At 37.8% G+C, this 23,677-nt stretch overlaps 1 protein-coding gene across 1 annotated transcript in view; it reads left to right on the top strand.

Moving 5' to 3' along the window:
- The window catches only part of LOC140845709 (serine/threonine-protein kinase TAO1-like), a 54,079-nt gene extending 31,582 nt beyond the window's left edge, over positions 1-22,497 (top strand). The window contains 10 exon segments of the mRNA XM_073220531.1: positions 175-411; positions 8,404-8,532; positions 11,089-11,292; positions 13,227-13,466; positions 13,861-13,865; positions 16,639-16,729; positions 17,622-17,804; positions 18,723-18,959; positions 18,962-19,049; positions 19,052-22,497. Coding sequence (XP_073076632.1) covers positions 175-411; positions 8,404-8,532; positions 11,089-11,292; positions 13,227-13,466; positions 13,861-13,865; positions 16,639-16,729; positions 17,622-17,804; positions 18,723-18,959; positions 18,962-19,049; positions 19,052-19,146 — 1,509 coding nt within the window. The 3' untranslated portion in view covers positions 19,147-22,497.
- The last annotated feature ends 1,180 nt before the right edge of the window (positions 22,498-23,677 follow it).

The raw sequence follows: 23,677 nt of genomic DNA, 5'->3' as shown, positions 1-23,677 counted from the left end.
CTTAAATTTTAGAACCAGCTAGCTTGTCTGCTTTTTCAGATGAAATTTTATTAGAAGCTGTTGAGTGGGATCTCCTACATGAGTTACCTACTTAGTTGATAGTAGACTGGTCCAAGATGGTTTTGAAATAAAAAGGTTTGGTTTTACTTCATTCTTTCCTCTCCATTGTTGTAGGTTACAAGGGAAATGCCAGAACGTGAGCAGGAAAGTCAGCTCAGAGAACAAATGTCTGGCTGTAAGAGAATGACACAGCAACATCAGAAACAGCTCATGAATCTGGAAAAGAAGTTAAAGGCTAAGATGGATGAGCATCGCCTCAGATTAGAGAAAGACCTTGAAACTCAGCGTAACACCTTTGCAGCAAAAATGAAGAAACTTATCAAGAAACATGAGGCTGCAGTGGAAAAACAGGTAGCTGACCAGTATCACTAATGTATTTATTCTCAGTTGTGACTATTTCAAAATTAACCAAGATGGCATTTTGATGTTAGGGTATCTGTTCCCCACAATTAGCAAGTCAACTGGGGAAAGGGAGCAATATTTATATAATAGGTAAAATATCAAGTGCTGAGTCAATATGGAATTATGTCCTGATAACTTGACAGTTTTATCATGTAACAGTGGTTAAAGTCAGGTAGATCAGATTGAAGATGACGATCTGAGAGGTGAGACAGAGGCCTCCTCCCAAAGCCACATATAATATGAAAATATTGTTAATACAACTAACCCTAAAAGATCAACAGGAAAGAAGGCAGCACCAGACTGCTTACACCTGGAGAAAAGAACAGACCTCAAAAAATGTAACATACCAAAGCCATGATCTGGAGGTACCCACGCTCTTCTCCCACTCCAGCTCACTGGAAGAAGGAAGAGAAATGGAGTGTAGATGGGGTGGAGGCCTAGGACTGCTGAACACCCAGCCCTGGAGATCTGCTGTGGGAGCAAGAACCTGTATTGCATGGTGCTCAAGATTAATGGGGTTGGAAAGCTAAGACAGGAGGAATACTTGCACAGACTGAGATTCCAGCTGTTGTGGAAAACAGGGATTCACATCTGGCTGCTCTGGGACAAAAGAAAGGCAGGCAGTATGAGAGACTTCCTAACAGTGAGAGGGCTACTAAATGGGAAGGATTGCAGAGGGCTTGCTGCTCAGGAAAAAGGACAGGTAAACAAAATTGTCCAGGTGCACTCTGCCCAGCAGGTTGGGAACTTTTCAGGAACTTCAGGCCCTCCATCCCCCTGGCTGGCTACACAGCTCTGAAGCCTTCCACCATGATATGCAGCCTGCTGCACCTTCTGGCAGGCTGGCACTGGCTCACAAACCAGCTGCCCCTGCCCTGGCATCAGTCCATCCAGAGGGAGGTCCTGCCTACAGCAGCTACAAATGCAAGGCATAGACGGTTACACCTGTATGTTCTGCTGACTAGTCTGGCTGTGGACAGATGCACAGTAGCCAGGAAGCAGGAAACAGCTTTTCCCAACCCCCAGTCACCAGTGCCGCTCTGCTGAGAACCTGACATTGCTCCATGGGCTAAGTAACTCCAGGGAGTACGCCTTCAGGGTCCTAGAGGGTGCTACATACAAATATGAAATGCCAAAGGAACCTGGTTCAAACCGAAATCCCCAAAACACCAGAAAAGAGGTCAAGTGAAAATGAACTCATCAGTCTTTCTAAAAGAGATTTTTAAAAAATCATAAACACATCCATGTAGGTACAGAAAAATACTCAAGAATGCAAGAACGAATCCAGAAAAGAGATCCATTCATTACGGAATACAATGTGGGGATTTAAAAGCAGATTAAATATGGTGGAGGAGATGATAAATGAAAAAAATTTGAAGAAGGGGAATGCAAAGAAGCTGAGGCACAGAAAAAAGATCTCTAGGAATGAACTAATATTGAGAGAACTGTGTGACCATTCCAACTGGAGCAATATTCGTATTACAGGGGTATCAGAAGAAGAAGAGAGAGGAAAAGGGAAAGTGTCTTTGAGGAGGTAATTGCTGAAAACTTCCCCAATCTTGGGAAGGAGATAGTCTCTCAGGTCATTGAGGTGCGCAGATCTCCCAACACAAGGGACCCAAGGAAGACAACACCAAAATATATAATAATTAAAATGGCAAAGATCAAGGATAAAGACAAAATATTAAAAGAAGCCAGAGAGAAAGAAAAGATCACATACAGAGGAAAACCCATCAGGCTCTCATCAGACTTCTCAGCAGAAAACTTACAGGCCAGAAAGGAGTGGCAGGATATATTTAATGCAATGAAGCAGAAGCAAGAATACACTACCTGGCAAGGTTATCATTTAACATTGATGGAGGGATCAAACAATTTCCAGGTAAGCAAAAGCTGAGAGTATTTACCTCCCACAAACTGTTTCTGCAGTGCATCTTGGATAGACTGCTATGGATGGAAGAGTTCCTAAGGCTAAATAGCTGTCACCAGAGGTAATAAAACCACATGAAAGAAAGCAGAACAATTAATTACTAAGCAAATGCAAAATTAAATCAACTATCCCATAGTAGGTTAAGGGATAGACAAAGAGTACAGAATATGACACTTAATATATAAACAATGGAGGAGGAAGAAAAAGGTGGAGAAAAAAAAGAATCTTTAGGTTGTGTTTGCAATAGCACAATAAGTGAGCTTAGACTCTTAGATAGTAAGGAAGGTTCCCTTGAACCTTTGGTAACCATGAATCTAAAGCCTGCAATGGCAATAAGTACATACCTATTGATAATCACCCTAAATGTAAATGGACTGAATGCACCAATCAAAAGACACAGGGCAATAGAATGGATAAAAAAGCAAGACCCATCTATATGCCACTTAAAAGAGACTCACCTCAAACCCAAAGACATACACAGACTAAAAGTGAAGGGATGGAGAAAGATATTTCATGAAAACAATAGGGAGAAAAAAGCAGGAGTTACAGTACTTGTATCAGACAAAGTAGACTTCAAAACAAAGAAAGCCACAAGAGCAAAGGAGGACATTACATAATGGTAAAGGGGTCAGTCCAACACAGAATATAACCATTATAAATATCTATGCACCCAACACAGGAGGATCTACATATGTGAAACAAATACTAACAGAATGCATTCATTTTAGGGGACTTCAACACACCACTCACTCCAAAGTACAGATCAACCAGACAGAAAATAAGTAAGGGAACAGAGACACTGAACAACACATTAGAACAGATGGACCTAATGATATCTACAGAATGATCCACCCAAAAGCTGCAGGGTACACATTTTTCTCAGGTGCACATGGAGCGTTTTCAAGAAGAGATTATATACTAGACTACAAAAAAGAACATCAGTAAATACAAAAATATTGAAATTGAACCAACCAGCTTCCCAGACCACAAAGGTATGAAACTAGAAATAAATTACTTAAAGAAAATGAAAAGACCCACAAACCCATGGAGGCTTAACAACATGCTCCTAAATAATCAATGGATCAATGACCAAATAAAAACAGATCAAGCAATGCAAAATCTGTGGGATGCAGCTAGGGCTCTGCTAAGAGGGAAGTATATTGCAATACAGGCCTGCCTCAGGAAAGAAGAAAAATCCGATATGAACTGTCTAAACTCACAATTAACAAAACTAGAAAAAGCAGAACAAATGAGGCCCAAAGTCAGTAGGAGACGGACATAATAAAGATTAGAGCAGGCTTAAATAAAATCGAGAAGAATAAAACAATAGAATCAATGAGAGCAGGAGCTGGTTTTTTGAGAAAATAAGCAAAATAGAAAACCCCTAGCCAGACTTATCAAGAAAAAAAGAGTGTCTAGAAATGAGAAAGGAAAAATCACTATGGGCACTATGGAAATACAAAGAATTATTAGAGAATAGGTGAAAAATTGTATGCTAAGAAAGTTGATAACCCAGAAGGAATGAACAATTTTCAAGAAAAGTAAAACCTTCCTTGGCATACCCAGAAAGGAACAGAAAATCTGAACAGATCAATTACCTGCAAAAAAACTGAACTGGTAATAAAAATCTACCTAAAAATAAAACTCTTGGACCAGATGGCTTCACTGCTGAATTTTATCAGACATTTAGTGAAGACCTAATAACTACCCTCCTTAAAGCTTTCCAAAAAGTAGACAAGGAGGGAATACTTCCACCCTCATTCTATGAGGCCAGCATCACTCTAATTCCAAAATTGGGCAAATATACCACAAAAAAAGGAAATTATAGACCAATATCTCTGGTGAAAATAGTCACAAAAACACTCAACAAAATCATACTAGAAAATATATCAAAAAGATCGTCTATCATGATCAAGTACGATTTATTCCAGGGATGAAAGGATGGTACAACATTTGAAAATCCATCAGCATCATCCACCACATTAACTAAAATAAGGACAAAAAGCTCATGATCATCTCCATAGAAGCTGAAAAAGCACTCGACAAAATTCAACATCCATTCATGGTAAAAAATCTCAACAAAATGTGTATAGAGGGCAAGTACCTCAATATAGTAAAGGCCATATATGACAAACTCAAAGCCAACATCATACTTAACAGTGAGAAGCTGAAAGCTTTTCCTCTAAGTTGGGAATAGGAGAAGGATGCCCACTCTTTCCACTTTTATTCAACATAGTACTGGTGGTCCTAGCCACAGAAATCACACAACACAAAGAAATAAAAGGCATCCAGATTGGTATAGAAGAAGTTAAACTGTCACTGTTTGCAGATGACATATTATACATAAAAAATCTTAAAGAATCCACCCCTAAACTACTAGTACTAAGAACTGAATTCAGCAAAGTGGCAGGATCCAAAATTAATACACAGAAATCTCTTGCATTCCTATACACTAATGATGAACTAGCAGAAAGAGAAATCAGGAAAACAATTCCATTCACAATTGCATCAAAAAAGAATAAAATACCTAGGGGTAAACCTAACGAAGGAAGTGAAAGACCTATACACTGAAAACTAGAAGACATTCAAGAAAAGAAGATACCAATAAATGGAAATAACATCCTTTGCTCATGGATAGGAAGAATTAATATTGTCAAAATGGCCATCCTGCCTGAAGCAATCTACCAATTCAGAGCAATCCCTATCAAAATGCCAACAGCATTTTTCAGTGAACTAGATCAAATAGTTCTAAAATTCACGTGGAACCACGGAAGACCCCAAATAGCCAAAGCAATCATGAGAAGGAAGAATAAAGCAGGGGGTGGATTATGTTCCCCAACTTCAACCTCTACTGCAAAGGCAATTTGGTACTGGCACAAGAAAAGACCCAAAGACCAATGGAACAGGCTAGGGATCCCACATATATACACAAGCAAATGTGGTTAATTAATATACCATAATGGAGCCATGGACATACAATGGGGAAATGACAGTGTCTTCAACAACTGATGTTGGCAAAACTGGACCGCTACATGCAAGAGAATGAAACTGGATTATTATCTAACCCCATACACAAAAGTAAATTCAAAATGGTTCAAAGACCTGAATGTAAGTCATGAAACCATAAAAGTCTTAGAAGACAACATATGCAAAATCTCTTGAATATAAACATGAGCAACTTTTTCCTGGACGCATCTCCTTGGGCAAGGGAAACAAAAGCAAAAATGAACAAATGGGACTACATCAAGCTTCTGTACAGCAAAGACACCATCAGCAGAACAAAAAGGCATCCTACAGTATGGGAGACTATATTTGTAAACAACATATCCGACAAGTGATTAACACCCAAAATATGTAAAGAGTTCACATGCCTCAACACCCAAAAAGCAAATAACTCAATTAAAAAATGGTCTCAGGATATGAACAGATGCTTCTCCAAAGAAGAAATTCAGATGGCCAAGAGGCACTTGAAAAGATGTTCCATATCACTAATTATCAGGGAAATGCAAATTAAAAGCACAATGAGATATCACCTCATACCATTTAGCATGGCCAACATCGAAAAGACTAGGAACAACAAATGGTGGCTAGAATGCAGAGGAAGGGGATCCCTCCTATACTGCCAGTGGGAATGTAAACTAGTTCAACCATTGTGGATAGCAATATGGAGGTTCCTCAAAAAACTAAAAATAGAAATTCCATTTGACCCGCGAATTCCACTCCTAGGAATTTACCCAGAGAAAAAAGTTGTCAGATTCAAGAAGACATATGCACCCCTATGTTTATCACAGCACTATTTACAGTAGCTAAGATATGGAAGCAACCTAAGTGTCCATCAGTAAGATGGATGGATAAAGAAGAAGTTGTACATGTGCACAATGGAATACTATTCAGCCATAAGAAAGAAACAAATCCTACCATTTGCAGCAACATGGATGTAGCTAGATCGTATTATGCTCAGTGAAATAAGTTAGGGAGAGAAAGACAAGTACTAAATGATTTCCCTTATTTGTGTAGTATAACAATGAAGCAAAACTGAAGGAACAAAGCAGGAGACTCACAAACTCCAAGAAGGAACTAGCGGTTACCAAAGGGGAGGGGTGCAGGAGGGTGGTTGGGGAGGGAGGGAGAAGGGCATTGAGGGCTATTACGATCAGTACACACGGTGTGGGGGTGATCATGGGGAAGACAGTGTAGCACAGAAAAGACATGTAGTGATGTGGCTTCTTACAACACCGATGGGCAGTGACTGCAATGTGGTTTGGGGGGAACTCGATGATATATGTGGGTGAATGTAGTAACCACATTACTTTTCATGTGAAACCGTCATAACAGTGTATATCAATGATACCCTAATGAAAAAAAAGTCATTAAGATTTCTCTTCTAGGCCTTGGGTACTTTGGTTATCTGAGAAGTCTGATAAATCAGTTAGTAGGTGATTTAGGTGTCAAAAAGACATTCATCATTCTCTATGTACTTTTTGGAAACCTTAAATTTATAGTAGCATTTTTATATCAGAAGAATTGAAGAGTACTATAATATGCAGTGAATGTTAAATTAAGAGGAATTAAGAGGGTTTCAGATTCAGATTTAACCCATTTGTTTACTACAAGTAAGTATCATTCTACTGTATGATAAAGGTGCATTTTTTAGGAGTCTTTTGTGAAAACTGGTTTCTAATTTCCTAGGTGTCCCATTAGTTTCAATTTATTTTGATAATCACAGTTGTCAAGTAAAATGTAAACTTCTCAATAAATTTAGACCATATCTTCAAATATGTCTGGCTAGTCTGCCCTGGGGCATTTATAGCCACCCTGTTCACCCTTCCCTGCAAAAAAAAGAAGAATCACCTCTCACAGGAACAGAGAATTTAGCAAAATAATTTCTGGTGTAAATGAATATTTGATTTTGAAATAATTTGGTGAAAGAATGTAGAAATATGTAGAATTCTGTTTGGTGTTGTACTTTCTTGAATACTTTGTAAAGAGGTAGATACTAACATTTTTAGGAAAGGAATTCATGAAACAGGATGTACAATATGATTTTAGATTTGTTTTATATATTTATATCAATATCTATACCTGCCTAGAAAAAATTAGGAAGGGTATGCACCAAAATGTTTATATTGGTTATCTCTGGGTGGTAAAATCATGCAAGATTTTTCTTCTTTGTGTTTTTCTGTATTTCCTAAATGTTCTACAATGGATATGTATAGTCCACCCTTGAATAACATAGGTTTGAACTGCACAGGCCCATTTATACACATTTTTTTTTCGATAAAGGTCTTGGAAAATGTTTTGGGAGACAGTTTAAAAGATCATTTTCTTTTTTCTAGCTTTATTGTAAGAATACAGTATAGAATTCATACAACATACAGAATCTGTGTGAATATCTGTTCATGTTGTTAGTAAGGCTGCCATTCAGCAGTATGCTTTTAGTAGTTAAGTTTTTGGGGAATGAAAAGTTATAGGAGGAATTTTTTACTCTGTTGGGAGTCAGCACCCCTAATCCCCACGTTGTTTAAGGGTCAACTATTGCATGTATCATCAGAAATAAAATAATCATGTACAGGTATTTAATATTTAACATTTTCATATTATTTAAAATACAAATTAAAAGTCAGGGTTTAATTTGAATATGAATGTATTACATTGTTTAATACACAAGTCAAGCTAGATAAAAGGTCATAACTTAATTACATTTGTTTTGTTTTATTAGTGGGGTGGGTCGGGCAGCATACTCCACTTAAATGGGGGGAAAAAAGGTGAAAACACTGACCCTGTAAAAGATCAGCATTTTAAAGATGAGTTCCATTTTAGTGGTTGTCTGAAATTCAAATCGTAAGGATGCTGAGTAACACTTGTTAATAATTTATTGGATATTCTTGTTTTGGTAATGATTATACTGATTTTATATTCTTAGGTGGGAGGAAATATCCTTGCTAATGTAATAAACTGCTGCTTTGAAGCTTATCTGCTTAGCTAATTTGATCCATTTAAAAATTTTCCTATAGGCTAAAGTGATGTCCAACGAGGCGAAAAAATTTCAGCAACGTATTCAGGCTGAGCAGAAGAAAGAACTGAATAGCCTTTTGAAGACCCAGAAGAGAGAATACAAACTTCGAAAGGAACAGCTTAAGGAGGTATTTACTTTATAAAAATTTTCAAGCCACTTACCTGCTTACTGGTTATATCCAATATTGATCTGCTCATAGAACCATTAAGATAAATTTTTCTTTTTTTTGTGGCCACTAACAATATATCAGTTTAAGTGAGGACATAGATTATAACCTATTACTTTTCAATGGCTGAGATCCTCAGTTGAGTGGGATCTAAAAAGACTGATCTCTTGAAAATGTGAATTGTTTTATAAAGCTATTATTTAGTAGCTTTCCTAAGCACTTCTTAAGTAATTGAGTCACTAGAAATAAAAATATTTTAGCTGTGAAAAAGAGCCATACATCTCTTCCTTTAAAAGTAAATCATACCTTCTTACTTTGGGCTCAAATTACAGTAATTTGTTCTTATTCTGATTTTAACACAGAAGAAGGATAAGAGGCATTTCTTCTCATCCTATTTTCTTTAATAGGAAAGCATGCTAATTATGTCATTATGGCTGCAGGATTTCATGTGTGTTTGCCCTTTATGTGCTGCCTTCTTGAACTTATTTTTATCGCAGATCTAGTCTAACTGTGAGGAAAGCCATGTTGTCCTAAGGCAATTTCTGAAAGGGGATTATTATTCAGGATAGTGGTCAGGACAGGAAAATGATATGTGTCAACTATAGCATATTTATTATATTGCAGAGAATATAAATCAGCCATCTTTTGTAGGTGTAAGATGATTTTTCAGAGACTATTGACCTGATGGTTCTTCACTTGTTATTCAAGAAAGAAACCAATTCTTTATTACTTTTGTGGATAAGATACTCAAACACATAAATATAAAAAGCACATGAACTTGTAGTTCTCAACTGAAGGATGTCAATGAGAAGACAGAGAAAATACAGGCATATACACAAAGAATCATTTGACTATGTTTTTCAAAATCTTTTGCCAAGGAAATTCCCCACCCACCAAGACTTCCCCAGTTTACACCCTCTTTTACAGACTGATGGACTGAAATTTTTAGTCCATGTAATTAATTATTAGCACACAGATAAATCAATATTGATAAAATAACCATAATCTCTTTGGTATAGTGCTTTTATGTGTGTAGGGACGTGACCTATAATTAGACATATAAGTCTTATTAAGAACATTGGTGGCACAAAGCCTTGTTATATATACCCTGCCGAGTGAGGTTCATTGATAAGATTTTTCCAACTTTAAAGAATATAACCTGCTATGTATTCCCATTACTGTAATCTAAAAGCTAAACTCAATACTAGAACATGGGATTTGAAAAGATGGTAAATAGGATTCCCAACTGTAAATAAATATCCAACAAAATGCAGTTCTATAGTTGTTTCCTAGTGAAATCAGGTTTTAGTTTTATAAATGAATATGTTGTTTTAGATAATCCTTTAAGCATATAATTCATAGTCTGACTAATAGGTCCGTTTTCTTTTAGAAGGTAGTTTTGTGTCTGCGTAGGTCTGTGTGTGTGTGTGTGTTCATTTAGAATGATTATTATCAGTGTAGAGGAAGGGACATACTATAGTCTTAGTGGGTGGGAAATTTCCTTGGCAAAAGATTTTGAAAAACATAGCCAAGTGATTCTTTCTGTATATGCCTGTATTATCCCTGTCTTCTCATTGACATCCTTAAGTTGAGAACTACAAGCTTATGTGCTTTTTATTTTTATGTGTTTGAATATCTTATAAATGAAAGTAATGAATAATTGGTTTCTTTCTTGAACAACAGATGAAGAACCATAGGTTAACAGTCTCTAAAAAATCATCTTAGACCTGGGAAAGATGGCTGATTTATATTCTCTGCAAGGTTGATGCATTTTAGGTTGAAATATACTAGTATTAATTAGCATCATTGGGTTTGAATCATTGAATGTATTGTCAGCATCCTCGGGTTTGCATCATTGAATGTATTGTCAATATTCTTATCTTGTCCAGTATAAATAAATTTTTTTTAGGTAGTTTGTGAGATGATATTTAAAATGCTGTAGAAAACATTGGTCTTGCCTTGTTCAGTGGTTATAGTGCTGAATATTAAATCTATTCTAAAAGGTCTCTATTTTCCTGTGGTTTTGTTGATTTTCCATTTAATTTCTGGTCTTTTATACTGAACCCATCCTTAACTTTGCCAAAAACTTAGTATTTCTATTGTTGAAAACCAAGAAGTGAGCCATAACTATATTTTAACCTTAATTTTAATTCATGTGTGATTTTAACTTGAAAGCACTGTCTTATTCCCTTTTTTGGAGGACTTTAAAGAAAGATGTTTTACTTCATTCACCAATCATTGCGTGCTTTCAAAGCTACGAGCCATCCTAAATATAGCTATGCAAAGCTAAAAAGTATGCATGTTTTCTAGTGTATGTTTTCTCTTTTCTTGTCCTACTTCATGGATAACTCCAGAAACAGAAAAATACTACCTACCTCCTTTAAGGTCATTGCCCTGCCTGCCCATGAGAGAGGGCACAAATTAAGTAGTTTAACTGAAGATTACCAGCCACCAAATAGTATATTCATGTAGTTAATTTTTATGTATTTTGATCTCAGTTGTTTTTTATCTTGCCAGGAGCTGAATGAAAACAAGAGCACCCCAAGAAAAGAAAAACAGGAATGGCTTTCAAAGCAGAAAGAGAACATACAGCATTTCCAAGAAGAGGAAAAGACCAATCTTCTTCAGCGTCAGAGACGGTACCTAGAGCTGCAATGCCGTCGCTTCGAAAGAAAGCTGTTACTCGGGTGCCATAACTTGGAGCAGGACCTTGTCAGGGAGGTATGTTTAAATGGTGTGAAATCAGAATCTTCCTGAAAATATGTCAGTCACATCCCACCCTTAGGGCCTTAGAGCATCTCTGCTTGCCTTTGCCTAAGTCCTTCTTCCCTGGAAACCCAACTCACAGAGTTCACCTTACCTCACTTTATATCTCCTCAATTCTGATCTGCAAATCCTCCTCCCTTCTTTGAATATTCTTGCACTCCTCTCTCTCTCTCTCTCTCTCTCTCACACTCCACACACACACACACGTATGTGCACACACTTTTTATGGGGATCTCTTTCTCCCCAAGTAGAATGGAAATTAGATGAAGTCCCAGGTTCTGTTCAGGGCTTTTATATCGGGTGGCTAGATATCGCCAGGCCTTGTAGCTAGTGGCTGGCTCATAATAGGTATTCAATAAATATGTATTAAGTAAATATTTAATAAATATTAAATCCATGAATGAAAGAACTGTTAATTTTTAAATATGAGAAAATTAATTGGATAACTTATGCCTTTTCATCTGAAATGGGTGCCATGAAGGTATATACTACCATTTAACATAATTTTATAATCATGAAATTATTCATTGGGAATATGTAGAAACTTATGCCAATGAAAACAACAGTTCTCATTATCAGGTGTACCTATGAGCATAGATCAATTTATTTCCAAGAGTGGCTTAAAATAAACTTCAAGTATAACATAATCATTCAAATTCATTAATAATTAAGGAAATTCAAATTAAAACAATTGCATCAATTAGATAAGATCCGTCTAAAAAATTGGTAAGTCCTAGTAGTGGCAGGGAAAGTGGTCAATGTTGGTGAGAATATAAAATGACACTGCCATTTTGGAGCATAATTCAGCAGCTTTAACCATTTAATTTGCATGTATCTTCAACCCATCGAATCCGCTTCTAGAATTCTATCCTAAAGAAATAGTAACATAATTATATGGTGTATCATGTGTAGATGTTTATTGAAAATTTGTCATAAAGCAGAAAATAGAAAAACTATGGCATCAGAAAGCAGAAGCTTCCTATAAAAATTTTTTTAAAAATCTGTATTTGTCCATTATACTTTTAGGTAAAGAAAGCATATTATATGCCTATAATATATATTGTTATTCAATTTTAAAACTGTATTTTTGTGTAATAGTTGTGTCACGATAAGCGTGGGGAAGGTTGGGAAACATGCACCAAATGTTGGCCCCTGGAGAAGGGGCAGCAGAGGCAGAGGGGGCACGTCTGACTTCCTTCTACATAGAAAAAGAGACAGAGTATGTGTGTGTGTGTGTGTGTGTGTGTGTGTGTGTTGTACGTTTGATCTTTTAAACTGAAAAAAATTGTAGTAACATTTATTGATCATGAGGTAGGTATTCTGACAGCTTTCCTCTTATGAACTCATTTCACAGCTATGTTATGGTCTCCATTTGAGAAGTAATGAAATGGAAGCACAGAGAATTTAAGTAATTAACCCAAGGACTCACTGCTTGTCAGTAACAGAGCCAGGATTCAGAAAGCAGGCAGCCTAGGCCTAGAGTCTTGTGTTCTTAACCACTGCACTATACTGGGTATACTGCATGTAATAGAATTGAATATATACTCTGAAGAAATTCAAAGGATGACTTAGAAATCCTGTTCAAATACAAAATTAGGAAACATAAATGATGGAAAGAGAGTAGAAAGGACATTAAGTCTCTTGGGACAGATTTGATATGTGTTAAGCTTATTGCTAAGTAGTAGAAATAGTAAATGAACAGATAAGGCAAATGTATGACTAATTGCCCATTTTCTACAGTTCCAGTAATAAAACTCTAATATTCACTGTGCAGCCATTATTAAATGAGAGGATTACATCTATATCCTGGTTACTCTGTTTCTTAGGATTTTTTTTCTCCTGGCATTGTACATAAGCAAATTACGCCTTTGTCTTTTTTTATGGATTAGGAATTAAATAAAAGGCAGGCTCAAAAGGACTTAGAGCATGCAATGCTACTGCGACAGCATGAATCCACACAAGAACTGGAGTTCCGCCACCTCAACACAGTGCAGAAGATGCGCTGTGAGTTGATGAGTCTGCAGCATCAAACCGAGCTCACTGACCAGCTGGAGGATAATAAATGGAGAGAGCTAGAACTAAGGTGGAAGCATGTCATGCAGGTTCAACAGCAGCCTCAGAGTCTGAAGGTACCTTTAGCCTAAGCTTCTTGGCAAAGGAGAACAGATAAAAGGCATCATGTAACCAGTAAAAGTCTAAGCCAGATGTCTGTCATCAAGAAATTGAATAAGCTTTTTTTCTTTTCATTTTCAGCATGTTTGATTAGTGTTGGTGTAGAGGGTCTATGGCTACAGACTTCTGCTTGTGTATTTCTCAGCAGAGTACCAAAAAATGGCCAGAACTTTTTAACTGTGGAAAATATCATAAATAAGATTCAAAATTCTCATTTTAAGTGTACCCAAATGTCCAGTGTTGATACTACAATCTACATATCAACATACTAACCTGCTGGCTTCTCTCTGTTGTTCCAAGTTTTATAGTTTTGGAGTCTTATTTCCTGTGAATGTGATTTGTATCCAAAAGAGTCAGTAAGTTCTTAATTAGTACAGAAACCAGTGAATGAAAAATGCCTTTTTACCCCCTCTCCCTTCATTGTCAATACTCATCTTTAGAGGAATAGTGGAATTATCACACTGTTACTCCCATTCTTTCTGTGTTTGGTAACATAGGTAAGACCAGGGCATGTGTAGTTGGAGTGTATTTTTAATTAGTACATCAGAGTGAAGCAAGGTATTATATGCTCTCTTGTAGACAAATAAGGAAAGACAAGTGTTGGTGATATATAATATCAAAGGACTTTAAATTTTGTATTTGCTTTGATAAATGTATTTATATGATACAAAATTCAAAAGATGCCAAAGTGTATTTATTATAAAGTTAAAGGTTTCCCTCTCCTTGTTCTTTAGGCCACCTGGTCCAGCCCCCTCTACCAACATCAACCAGAGTTAACAATTCCAAGGAATTTTCAAATTTTATAACTTGTAATGAATATGTGAAGTATAATCACATGAATCTTAATAAACAAAAAACCAAAATGACCCACTATATATGTTGTCACCCACAGTAGTACCTCAGTTAATCTGTATATGTCTGCCCATTGTAAACTTGTATTTACATCCAATAAAGCCCCGTTCCACAGTATCTTCTTTACCCTCTTTTCAAACTCTTTGACCATTTAACTATAAAACTATCAGGTAACAACACTTACCTGAATAACTCTCTTAAAGTGAAGTGAAATTCACTCACAGAAGTAATCTGTGTCCAAACCAGAAGCTAAACCACACCTAGTGGTGTCTCTGATTCCTATTCAACTCCATTCATACAAGTTGTCCTGAACAAAACACAGAAGCAAAGCTAAGATTCACCCTCTCCTTGTGAATCTAAGTCAAATTTTATACTTTGCTGTATCTTCAAAACAACTAATGAACATCGTTTACAGAATGGCTCGTACGTTGACTATCCACATAACCATCATTAGTTAATGCTTATCACAATCAGAATTCATAATGATTTTCCAGATTTACTTTGTCTTTGTAGTGGGTACATAGTAGGGTTTCCCACCAAAAGATATTTAAAGCATGTCTATAAAATAAATTACAGTTTTAAAGTGAGCAGCGCCCAGAAGTAAACCAAACTGAAAGCTTCTTTAGTGTCTTTGGTCCGACCATAAATCTGATATGACTTCATTTCTCTGGGGCTTGGGAGAGGTTAGTTGTTTGCGGTTTAGCCCTTCCTTTTGGTTCCCTGCTGTGGCAGCCTTCTCAGTTTGAATGCTTGTAGACACTAGTCTGATTTTCACAGATACTGTTAAAAAATCAAGGGGAAAGATAATGTCTCACAGTCACAGTCAGACTTCAGATAGAAAGCGTCCTTCTCATGATACATAAGCTCAAGATTTTCCATAAAAGAAATTGTTCTGTTACTTTAGTGGGAAAGAAAGTCACCATGTTCCACTGCAGTCACTGTCCATCAGCGTAGTAAGACACTATAGAGTCATTGCTGTCTTCTCCGTGCTGTGCTGCGTTCCCCGTGACCCCACTATATTGTGAGTGCTAATGATAGTGCCCTTAATCCCCTTCTCCCTCCCTCCCCACCCACGCTCCCCAACCCCTTCCCTTTGGTAACCCTAGTCCCTTCTTGGAGAAAACAGACTCTATTTTAACATCATGTCATTTCATTTACATAAGTAATAGTTGCAACTTTTTTAGGTAAATTTGTACTTACTAAGTAGTAGTTCAACTTCAATAGTTGCAACTATTCCAACTTTCTCCAAGACTTTAAGGGGGATAGGAGGACTTCAGTTTGCACACTTAGGTAAGCTGACAGTATTTGTAGACATTGGGGCACCATTTCTGAGGAATAACTTGGGTAAACACCTATTGTTTATCTGCCGTTTCTTCATCTGCCATCAGGTGATGTTTTGTCAGTATTAAGTGATTAAGAAACAACTGGAACATGTTTATCCTGCTTTCACTTGAGTGAAACATTGAGGAATATAGTTTGTTCTTGGTATAAGTATTAATCTTGTCGAAAAAATTTTCCAGGGCATTCCTTTTTGTCATTAGCTAGTGATATGGAGTGACTATAGTTTTCTTGGCGATATATTTGAATATTTGAAAGTTTTTTAAAGAATGGAGGCTGTTACACAAAGTCAGAAGAGAATTCTAAATTTCATTGTTCCATTTCTGGCTAACTTGGAGGAATTTTATTAACCAAGGGCAGTATTTAAGAGCAGTGCTAAGAGTAACTAAACCAAGAGTTTGTCTTTCTAGCTAGACATTTCTTGACCCTTCACTGAATAAAGGTACATGACTATGACTTAGTACCTCAATTGGTGTAAAATGCAGAAAAGGATATATATTTGATTTTGTAGTATTGGAGCAAAGAGTGTGAACTAGTTCCCTGACAAGAGTGTTTGGTCATACACACATTTGCACACTTAGTCAACCATTCAATATCTGGCAGTATATATATTGAGGTAAATAATTTCAACTATAGGTTCTGCCTTTGTGTAGCAAATGAGTGTTGTTACTTGTAGGCCTGATGGGTACACCTTATGAAATAGATCTCATCTTGCTAAGTTTTGTTGAACCTTGAGTTCATAGAATAATTAACCTGTGATTTAAAGCCAGAGTTATTCTGTCTCTGAACTCAAATTATTTTATCTCAAAAATGTTTATGTAGTTCATGTCTGTTATCATTACCACAAGAAGGGTTGTCCCTTCCCTTGCCTCATAACTTTTCTTTGACCTTTGAAAAATTAGTTAGCTGACTTTCAGGTTTTTGCTTGTGGTGCTAAAGAGTAAACCCTAAGGAGAAGCAGGCCCAAAACTTAGCCATCTTAACTGAGCAGTATGACCGCAACATTAATGAAATGCTCTCCACTTGAGCTGTAAGTTTACTTTACTTAGGCAAAACAAATTTAGTGCCCCTTTCCTTCCACCACCTGAATAAAATCCCAACAATTGAAATATTAAGTCAGAAATGAAAACTCTGCTGCACCTTGGGAAATAGTCATGGTGGCCCATATTCTTCTTGTTCTCAGCATTGCTTGGAAATATGCATGATGCATATGTAATTCTCTTTGATACATTTGGACATGAGGCTCCACATAGGCTCTCTGCTGGTGCCTTGCAGACGTTCAGTACATATACCAACAGCGCATCAAGATTGGAGAAGCAACTTTGTTAAGCAGTGTTCAAAGAGTAGTACTTTATCGGGAATCCAGATGGTCACATTTGAGTGCAGCTACAAAATAGTTGCTATGTAAGTTTACAGACTTTTTCTTAATGGGCCAGATAGTAAATATTTTAGGAGGAAAAATTGAGGTTGTTATGTGGGTATTTACATAGCCATTTAAAATGTGACCATTTCAGAATGTAAAAAACCATTCCTAATTAGTGGACTATTGAAAAACAAAAACAAAAAATCAGGTAGCTGTTCAGATTTGGCCCATAAGCTGTAGCATTAAATAAATAACCTGTTCTATACTTATTTCCATTGGAGAGAAGAGATTCACGGTCTTATATCAATCAGATTCTATATTTTTCTTTAAAAAATAATGATTATTTAGGCATCATCCAAATAGCTTATGATAGCTTTATCCTTATAACGCCGTCATTGGTTGCTGTGTTTTCCTTTTCCAGAGAGGTTTACCCCAAGATGTAAAAGAGAACAGTTGTGCCCTATGGAAGAGTAGTCTGTCTTCACTTACACCTCCTCCTTTCCATAGGTCATGAGAAGGCAGCTCACAGGAGGGTATATGTTTTCTTTCTCTCTTTCAGCGGCATTTGGATGAAGCACAGGAGGCAGAGTGCCAGGCTTTGAAAACGCAGCTGCAGCAGGAACTGGAGCTGTTGACTGAACTTCAGAGCAAGATCAAAATGCAGGTTGAGGCACAACACGCTCAAGAGCTTCGGGAGCTTGAAGAGAGGGTCTCCCTTCGCAAGGCACTCTTAAAACAACAGGTATACATAATAGAAAAAAGTAATTGTGCCAGTATTTGCTTTCATCAAAATCATTTCATAAATATATTTTCATGATGACAGAGGTGGCATTAGATTGTCTTGACAATACCATATTTCCTTAATTCAAGTTTTGGTAGTGTTTTCTTTTTCTTTAAAATTACTGATTCAGTAATGAACCTTAAAATTAATGAGTGTGATATATTAAAGGAATATACTTAAGTAGTAATTGCTAGAGGAATGATGTGGAGTTATGCGAAGACAGTTGAATTGTAAAAGGATAGCTCTGGCTCCGGCTTCCTCACTTCTTTGTGTACCTAGTTGTACCTAAAGAAATTGGAGAGAAACTTGGATAGTGAAGGAAAAAACTTTAGTAGTTGCTTGAGAGAGACAAGGAAAAGGGATCAGGAATATACTTTATTCATTCATCCCTGGTCTCAAACTCTACAGATTGATGCATTACTAGAAAAGAGAAGGTAAAACCAGTTTTACACAGATGAAGAGTCAGGCTGAAAATATTATTTCTAGATGTAGCTTTATTTATTTTACTTATTCTTTGTCATATATATTAGAACATGAATCCCTAAATTCACTTGTGTCCTTTAAGGTACTGAGGCTGTATGTGTGTGTGTGTGTGTGTGTGTGTGTGTGTGTGTGTGTGTGTGTGTGTGCCTTGATTTATTATTTCAATACATTATTACCTTTGCTTTTAAGAACTTGATTTTACACATTTTAGCAATATAAGTTATATATGATTTCTATAGTTGATCTCTTTGATTTTTAAATGTACATCCTTTAAAATAGCCAGTGTGGACATTTTTATGATTCACTTTAAACCATAATAATTATTGTTTCTTTAGTTGATAGATTTTTTAAAATAAATGAGCTTTCTTTTTGCTTCCCCCCACCAACCCACAATAGATGGACGAAGAGATATTGACATTTCAGAATGAGTGCACTGAAAGGATACGAAGCCTGCTGGAGTGTCGAGCAAAAGAGATGAAAGCTTTCAACTCTGAAAGCGAAGGACTAGGTTTTAGAAACGTCCTTTCTAACCTTGCCCCTGAGGCATTCAGCCACAGCTCCCCTGGAGATCCTCACAGAGGGCATCCCATAGGTGGCCTATCACAAGCCTGGGGACATCCAGTGCAAGGTGAGTCCCCAGCCATGCAGGTCACCCTTCTCAGCCAATGCATGGGGTACCCCGAGGTAGCAGTATGGGAGTTCGCAATAGCCTTCGGATTCTGAGGCGACAGCTACCAAGGGATGGACAGAACAGGGCATGAACAGAAGCACCAGTGTCACTTGACAAATATCCAATGGGTCACACATGTCTTACACGTAACTTAATAATTGAGATTGGCAAGGAGGAGCCAAGAGAGCGGTGTGAGTAGGACAGCAGAAATCTCCTCCCAAAAACATATATATTTTTAAAAATACAACAAATACAACCATTCCTAAAACAGAGACCAGAAGATACAGTACAACAGCCAGGCTACATCTACATCTGTGAGAACCCAGTGCCTCGCAAAGGGGGTAAGATACAAGCTGTGGCCAGGAAGGACCCGGGCCACCCCCACCCCAGCTCCTGGCAGGAGGAGAGGAGTCAGAGCAGGGAGGGAGAGGGAGCCCAGGACTGCTAAATACCCAGCCCTAGCCATCTGCACCAGAGCACAGACACACAGTGCATGGTGTGCTGGATACTAGGGAAACTGAACAGTAAAACCTGCAAGTAGGTTCCTGCAGCCAGCGCACCTGGGACAAAAGAAAAGTGAGTGCTTTTTGAAGGTCTTGAAGGGACAGGGGCCTCACAGCTGGACGGAGGCATTCCATCACACTCAGCCTAGCAGCTGGGAATCCCGGGGAATTCCAGTGGCCCAGGGGGTTGACAACACAGCTCGGAGGTCCCTCACAGTGATAAACAGCCTCCCGCCCATTCCCCCTCTGGCGTGGCTCCCCCACAGCAGAGCAGCAGCCTAAAAGTGGCCACGCCAACAGCAACCACGTGGAGCTTACTCCACAGTGGCAGGGCAAGAATCAAAGACCCCGTTTGCACGCAGCGGCCCAGTAAAAGCTGCTAGGGGTCACCATTCTCCCAGTAAAGGAAGGCCAGGAGCAAGTGGAAAGGGACTTTGATTTCCCAGCTGACACATGTCCCAACTGCCTACAACTACCTCTATCACCATGAAAAGGTGGAAGAATTTGATACAGATCAGACTAACCCAGACATCCTCCCCTGAGAGGGAATCTGAGGAGACAAATTTAACCAATCTTCCTGAAAAAGAATTCAAAGTAAAGGTCATAACTATGCTGCTGGACTTGCAGAGAAATATGCAAGAGCTAAGGAGGGAGAATACAGAAATAAAACAATCTCTGGAAGGTCTTAAAAGCAGAATGGATGAGATGCAAGAGGCCATCAATGGAATAGAAATCAGTGAACAGGAACACTGAGAAGCTAATGCAGAGAGAGACAAAAGGATCTCCAGGAATGAAACAATATTAAGAGAACAGTGTGACCAATTGAAACAGAACAATATCCACATTATAGGGGTAGCAGAAGAAGAAGAAGAGAGAGAAGGGATAGAAAGTATCTTTGAGGAAATAATTACTGAAAACTTCCCCAAACTGGGGGAGGAAATAGCCTCCCAGACCATGGAAGCACACAGAACTCCCAACACAAGGGACCCAAGGAGGACAACACCAAGACACATAATAATTAAAATGGCAAAGACCAAAGACAAGGACCGAGTATTAAAGGCAGCCAGAGAGAGAAAAAAGGTCACCTACAAAGGAAAATCCATCAGGCTATCATCAGACTTCTCAACAGAAACCTTAAAGGCCAGAAGAGAATGGCATGATATATTTAATGCAATGAAACAGAAGAGCCTTGAATGAAGGATACTGTATCCAGCATGATTATCATTTAAATATGAAGGAGGGATTAAACAATTCCCAGATAAGCAAAAGTTGAGGGAATTTGCCTCCCACAAACCACCTCTACAGGGTATTTTAGAGGGACTGCTCTAGATGGAAGCACTCCTAAGGCTAAACAGATGTTACCAGAGAAAATAAAATCACAGCAAAGAAAGTGGAAAATCAAATATTAACTAAAGGCAAAAATTAAAATCAACTACCCTCAAAATCAGTCAAAGAAACACAAAAGAGCACACACACACACACACAAAAATCTAACATACAAAGAATGGAGGAGGAGGAATAAGAAGGGAGAGAAATAAAGAATCATCAGACTGTGTTTATAATAGCTTAAGAAGTGAGTGATGTTAGACAGTAAGGTAGTAAAGAAGCTAACCGTGAACCTTTGGTAAACAAAACCTAAAGCCTACAATGGCAATAAGTTCATATCTTTCAATAATCACCCTAAATGTAAATGGACTGAATGCACCAATAAAAAGACACAGAGTAATAGAATGGATAAAAAGGCAAGACCCATCTATATGCTGCTTCCAAGAGACTCACCTCAAACCCAAAGACATGCACAGACTAAAAGTCAAGGGATGGAGAAAGATATTTCATGCAAAAAACAAGGAGAAAAAAGCAGGTGTTGCAGTACTAGTATCAGACAAAATAGACTTCAAAACAAAGAAAGTCACAAGAGAAAAAGAAGGACATTATATAATGATAAAGGGGTCAATCCAACAAGAGGATATAACCATTATAAACAGATATGCACCCAGTACAGGAGCACCAACATATGTGAAACAAATACTAACAGAATTAAAGGAGGAAATAGAATGCAATGCATTCATTTTAGGAGACTTAACACACCACTCACTCCAAAGGACAGATCCACCAGACAGAAAACAAGTAAGGACACAGAGGCACTGAACAACACACTAGAATGGATGGACCTAATAGACATCTATAGAACTCTACACCCAAAAGCAACAGGATACACATTCTTCTCAAGTGCACATGGAACATTCTCCAAAATAGACCACATACTAGGCCACAAAAAGAGCCTCAGTAAATTCAAAAAGATTGAAATTCTACCAACCAACTTCTCAGACCACAAAGGCATAAAACTAGAAATAAATTGCACAAAGGAAGCAAAAAGGCTCACAAACACATGGAGGCTTAACAACATGCTCCTAAATAATCAATGGATCAACAACCAAATCAAAAGAATTGAGAATGGTCTTTCCACTGAACAGTCCACCAAAAGAAACTCCCTATAGACATCATCACAAGCAGCCTCCTCACTTGGGTACTACCATGTGGAAGCTGAGTACATATGGCATATTTTATTCATTTTTGTAAAGCGTTCTGTTTTGTGTTTACTAATAGGGATGTCATAGTATTTAGCTGCCAGGTTTTGTGTTTTGTTTTGGTTTTAACTTTTGGGGAAATTTTATGTAAAGGGGAATTGGTGTGTATGTGTATTTATCAAATATGCACACACATGCACACATACAGTGCACATGGTAAAAAGAAACTGGTTAGATGGGGGTATTTTCTGAAAACTGCAAAAACAATCCAGCAACGTGGCTTGAGTCATCACTTTTGGACAACTCTATCCTAAGAAATTTGTAAAAGATCTAAAGCCTTTCTCTGTATACCCCAGGTTCTTATGAGCCGCTCACAGCAGGCAGCATTTGCTAAAACAAGTTATTATGGAAACACACCTGTATACCCTCACCAATGTATTTTGTTTATTAAATAAATGTATTTTGTCTGACTTTTGTTGATTAAATTGGCCTCATTTGGAGTAGGAAAAAAGTGGAAATCCATGAACACTAAAGGGTTGCACTGACTCTTTCAGAGAGTAGAAGACAACCTAATTCTTTTTCTGAATGCTGCAAGCTTGTCAGTGATTTTTTTTTTTTTTTTGGTCCATTCAAGTGTGCCTTCTTTGTGGCATGGTGAGATGGAGGTGCTTCAGGAGACCACAGGTTTTGTGGAAATTGCATCATCAAACCTGTGAGCCTCCAAAGGGGAAGACAAAAAGGGTGAGAGGGGCCCCTGAAAGCTCATATGATGGGTTTGTTCAGTAGCAGAGTGTGGAGATGAAGCCTATATATATCCTGACGTTTTGTTGCTAATGCTGCGATATGTCATCGTAGCTGAGCTAAGCTCTGTTAACTTCCAAGACCCCAAACAGTACTTTTACTTTGTTTATACAAAAACAAAGACATATAGCCAATACAAATGAAATGCTGGAAGTATTTGAATGATGCCGTATTTACAGACCGCCATCTCCTGGAATTCTCATCACACTACTTAGACATAATTCGATTACCCCCTTTTGGTTTATGGGGTTTCCTGTTTACAAGTAGAATAGCCCGTTATTTAAGTGCTTAGTTGCTATAGTGAGCCAGGAGTCACTGATCCTGTGACTATACCAGCTGCTGACTAACCCTCAGCACCACTGTAGGTTTTGCTGCATGTGCAGGTCCTCTTCTTTTTTTTAATTGCTTTTTTTGTTGCTGCAATACTTTACAAACTTCCAGTTCCTTGAGACTTAGTGATTGTTTGGCATCATGTGAACATCACATGGCAGAAAACACCACTTCAAGAAGTCTAAAGCCTCGGTGCTTAAGTACTATTGAAAAGGAACCAGCAAGTTTGGCAAATTAAAGGAAAAAGCAAAAACTATAGTGAGTTATGGTGGTCAGGAAATCTCTTGATGAAAGCTAACTTTTCTTTTCCAGAGAGGGGTATGTTTTGTTTTATTTTGTTTTGTTTTGCAATGAAGGATGCACCCGATGCTGACAGTCAGATGTGACTTGGGGTCCCACCGCTAGTGTGGAGACTGAGCTGCAGGCGGGTGGGGAGCCATGAATATGACTTGAAGGGAAAAAATGTCCTTCCCGGAAAGCACTCAAAGTTCCTTTAGGTCACTGTCCTGCCCTCTCCCC

This window comes from Manis javanica, chromosome 2 (genome assembly GCF_040802235.1).
Source record: "Manis javanica isolate MJ-LG chromosome 2, MJ_LKY, whole genome shotgun sequence".
Taxonomy (NCBI): Eukaryota; Metazoa; Chordata; class Mammalia; order Pholidota; family Manidae; genus Manis; species Manis javanica.
This window is presented reverse-complemented; position numbering and strand designations above follow the sequence as displayed.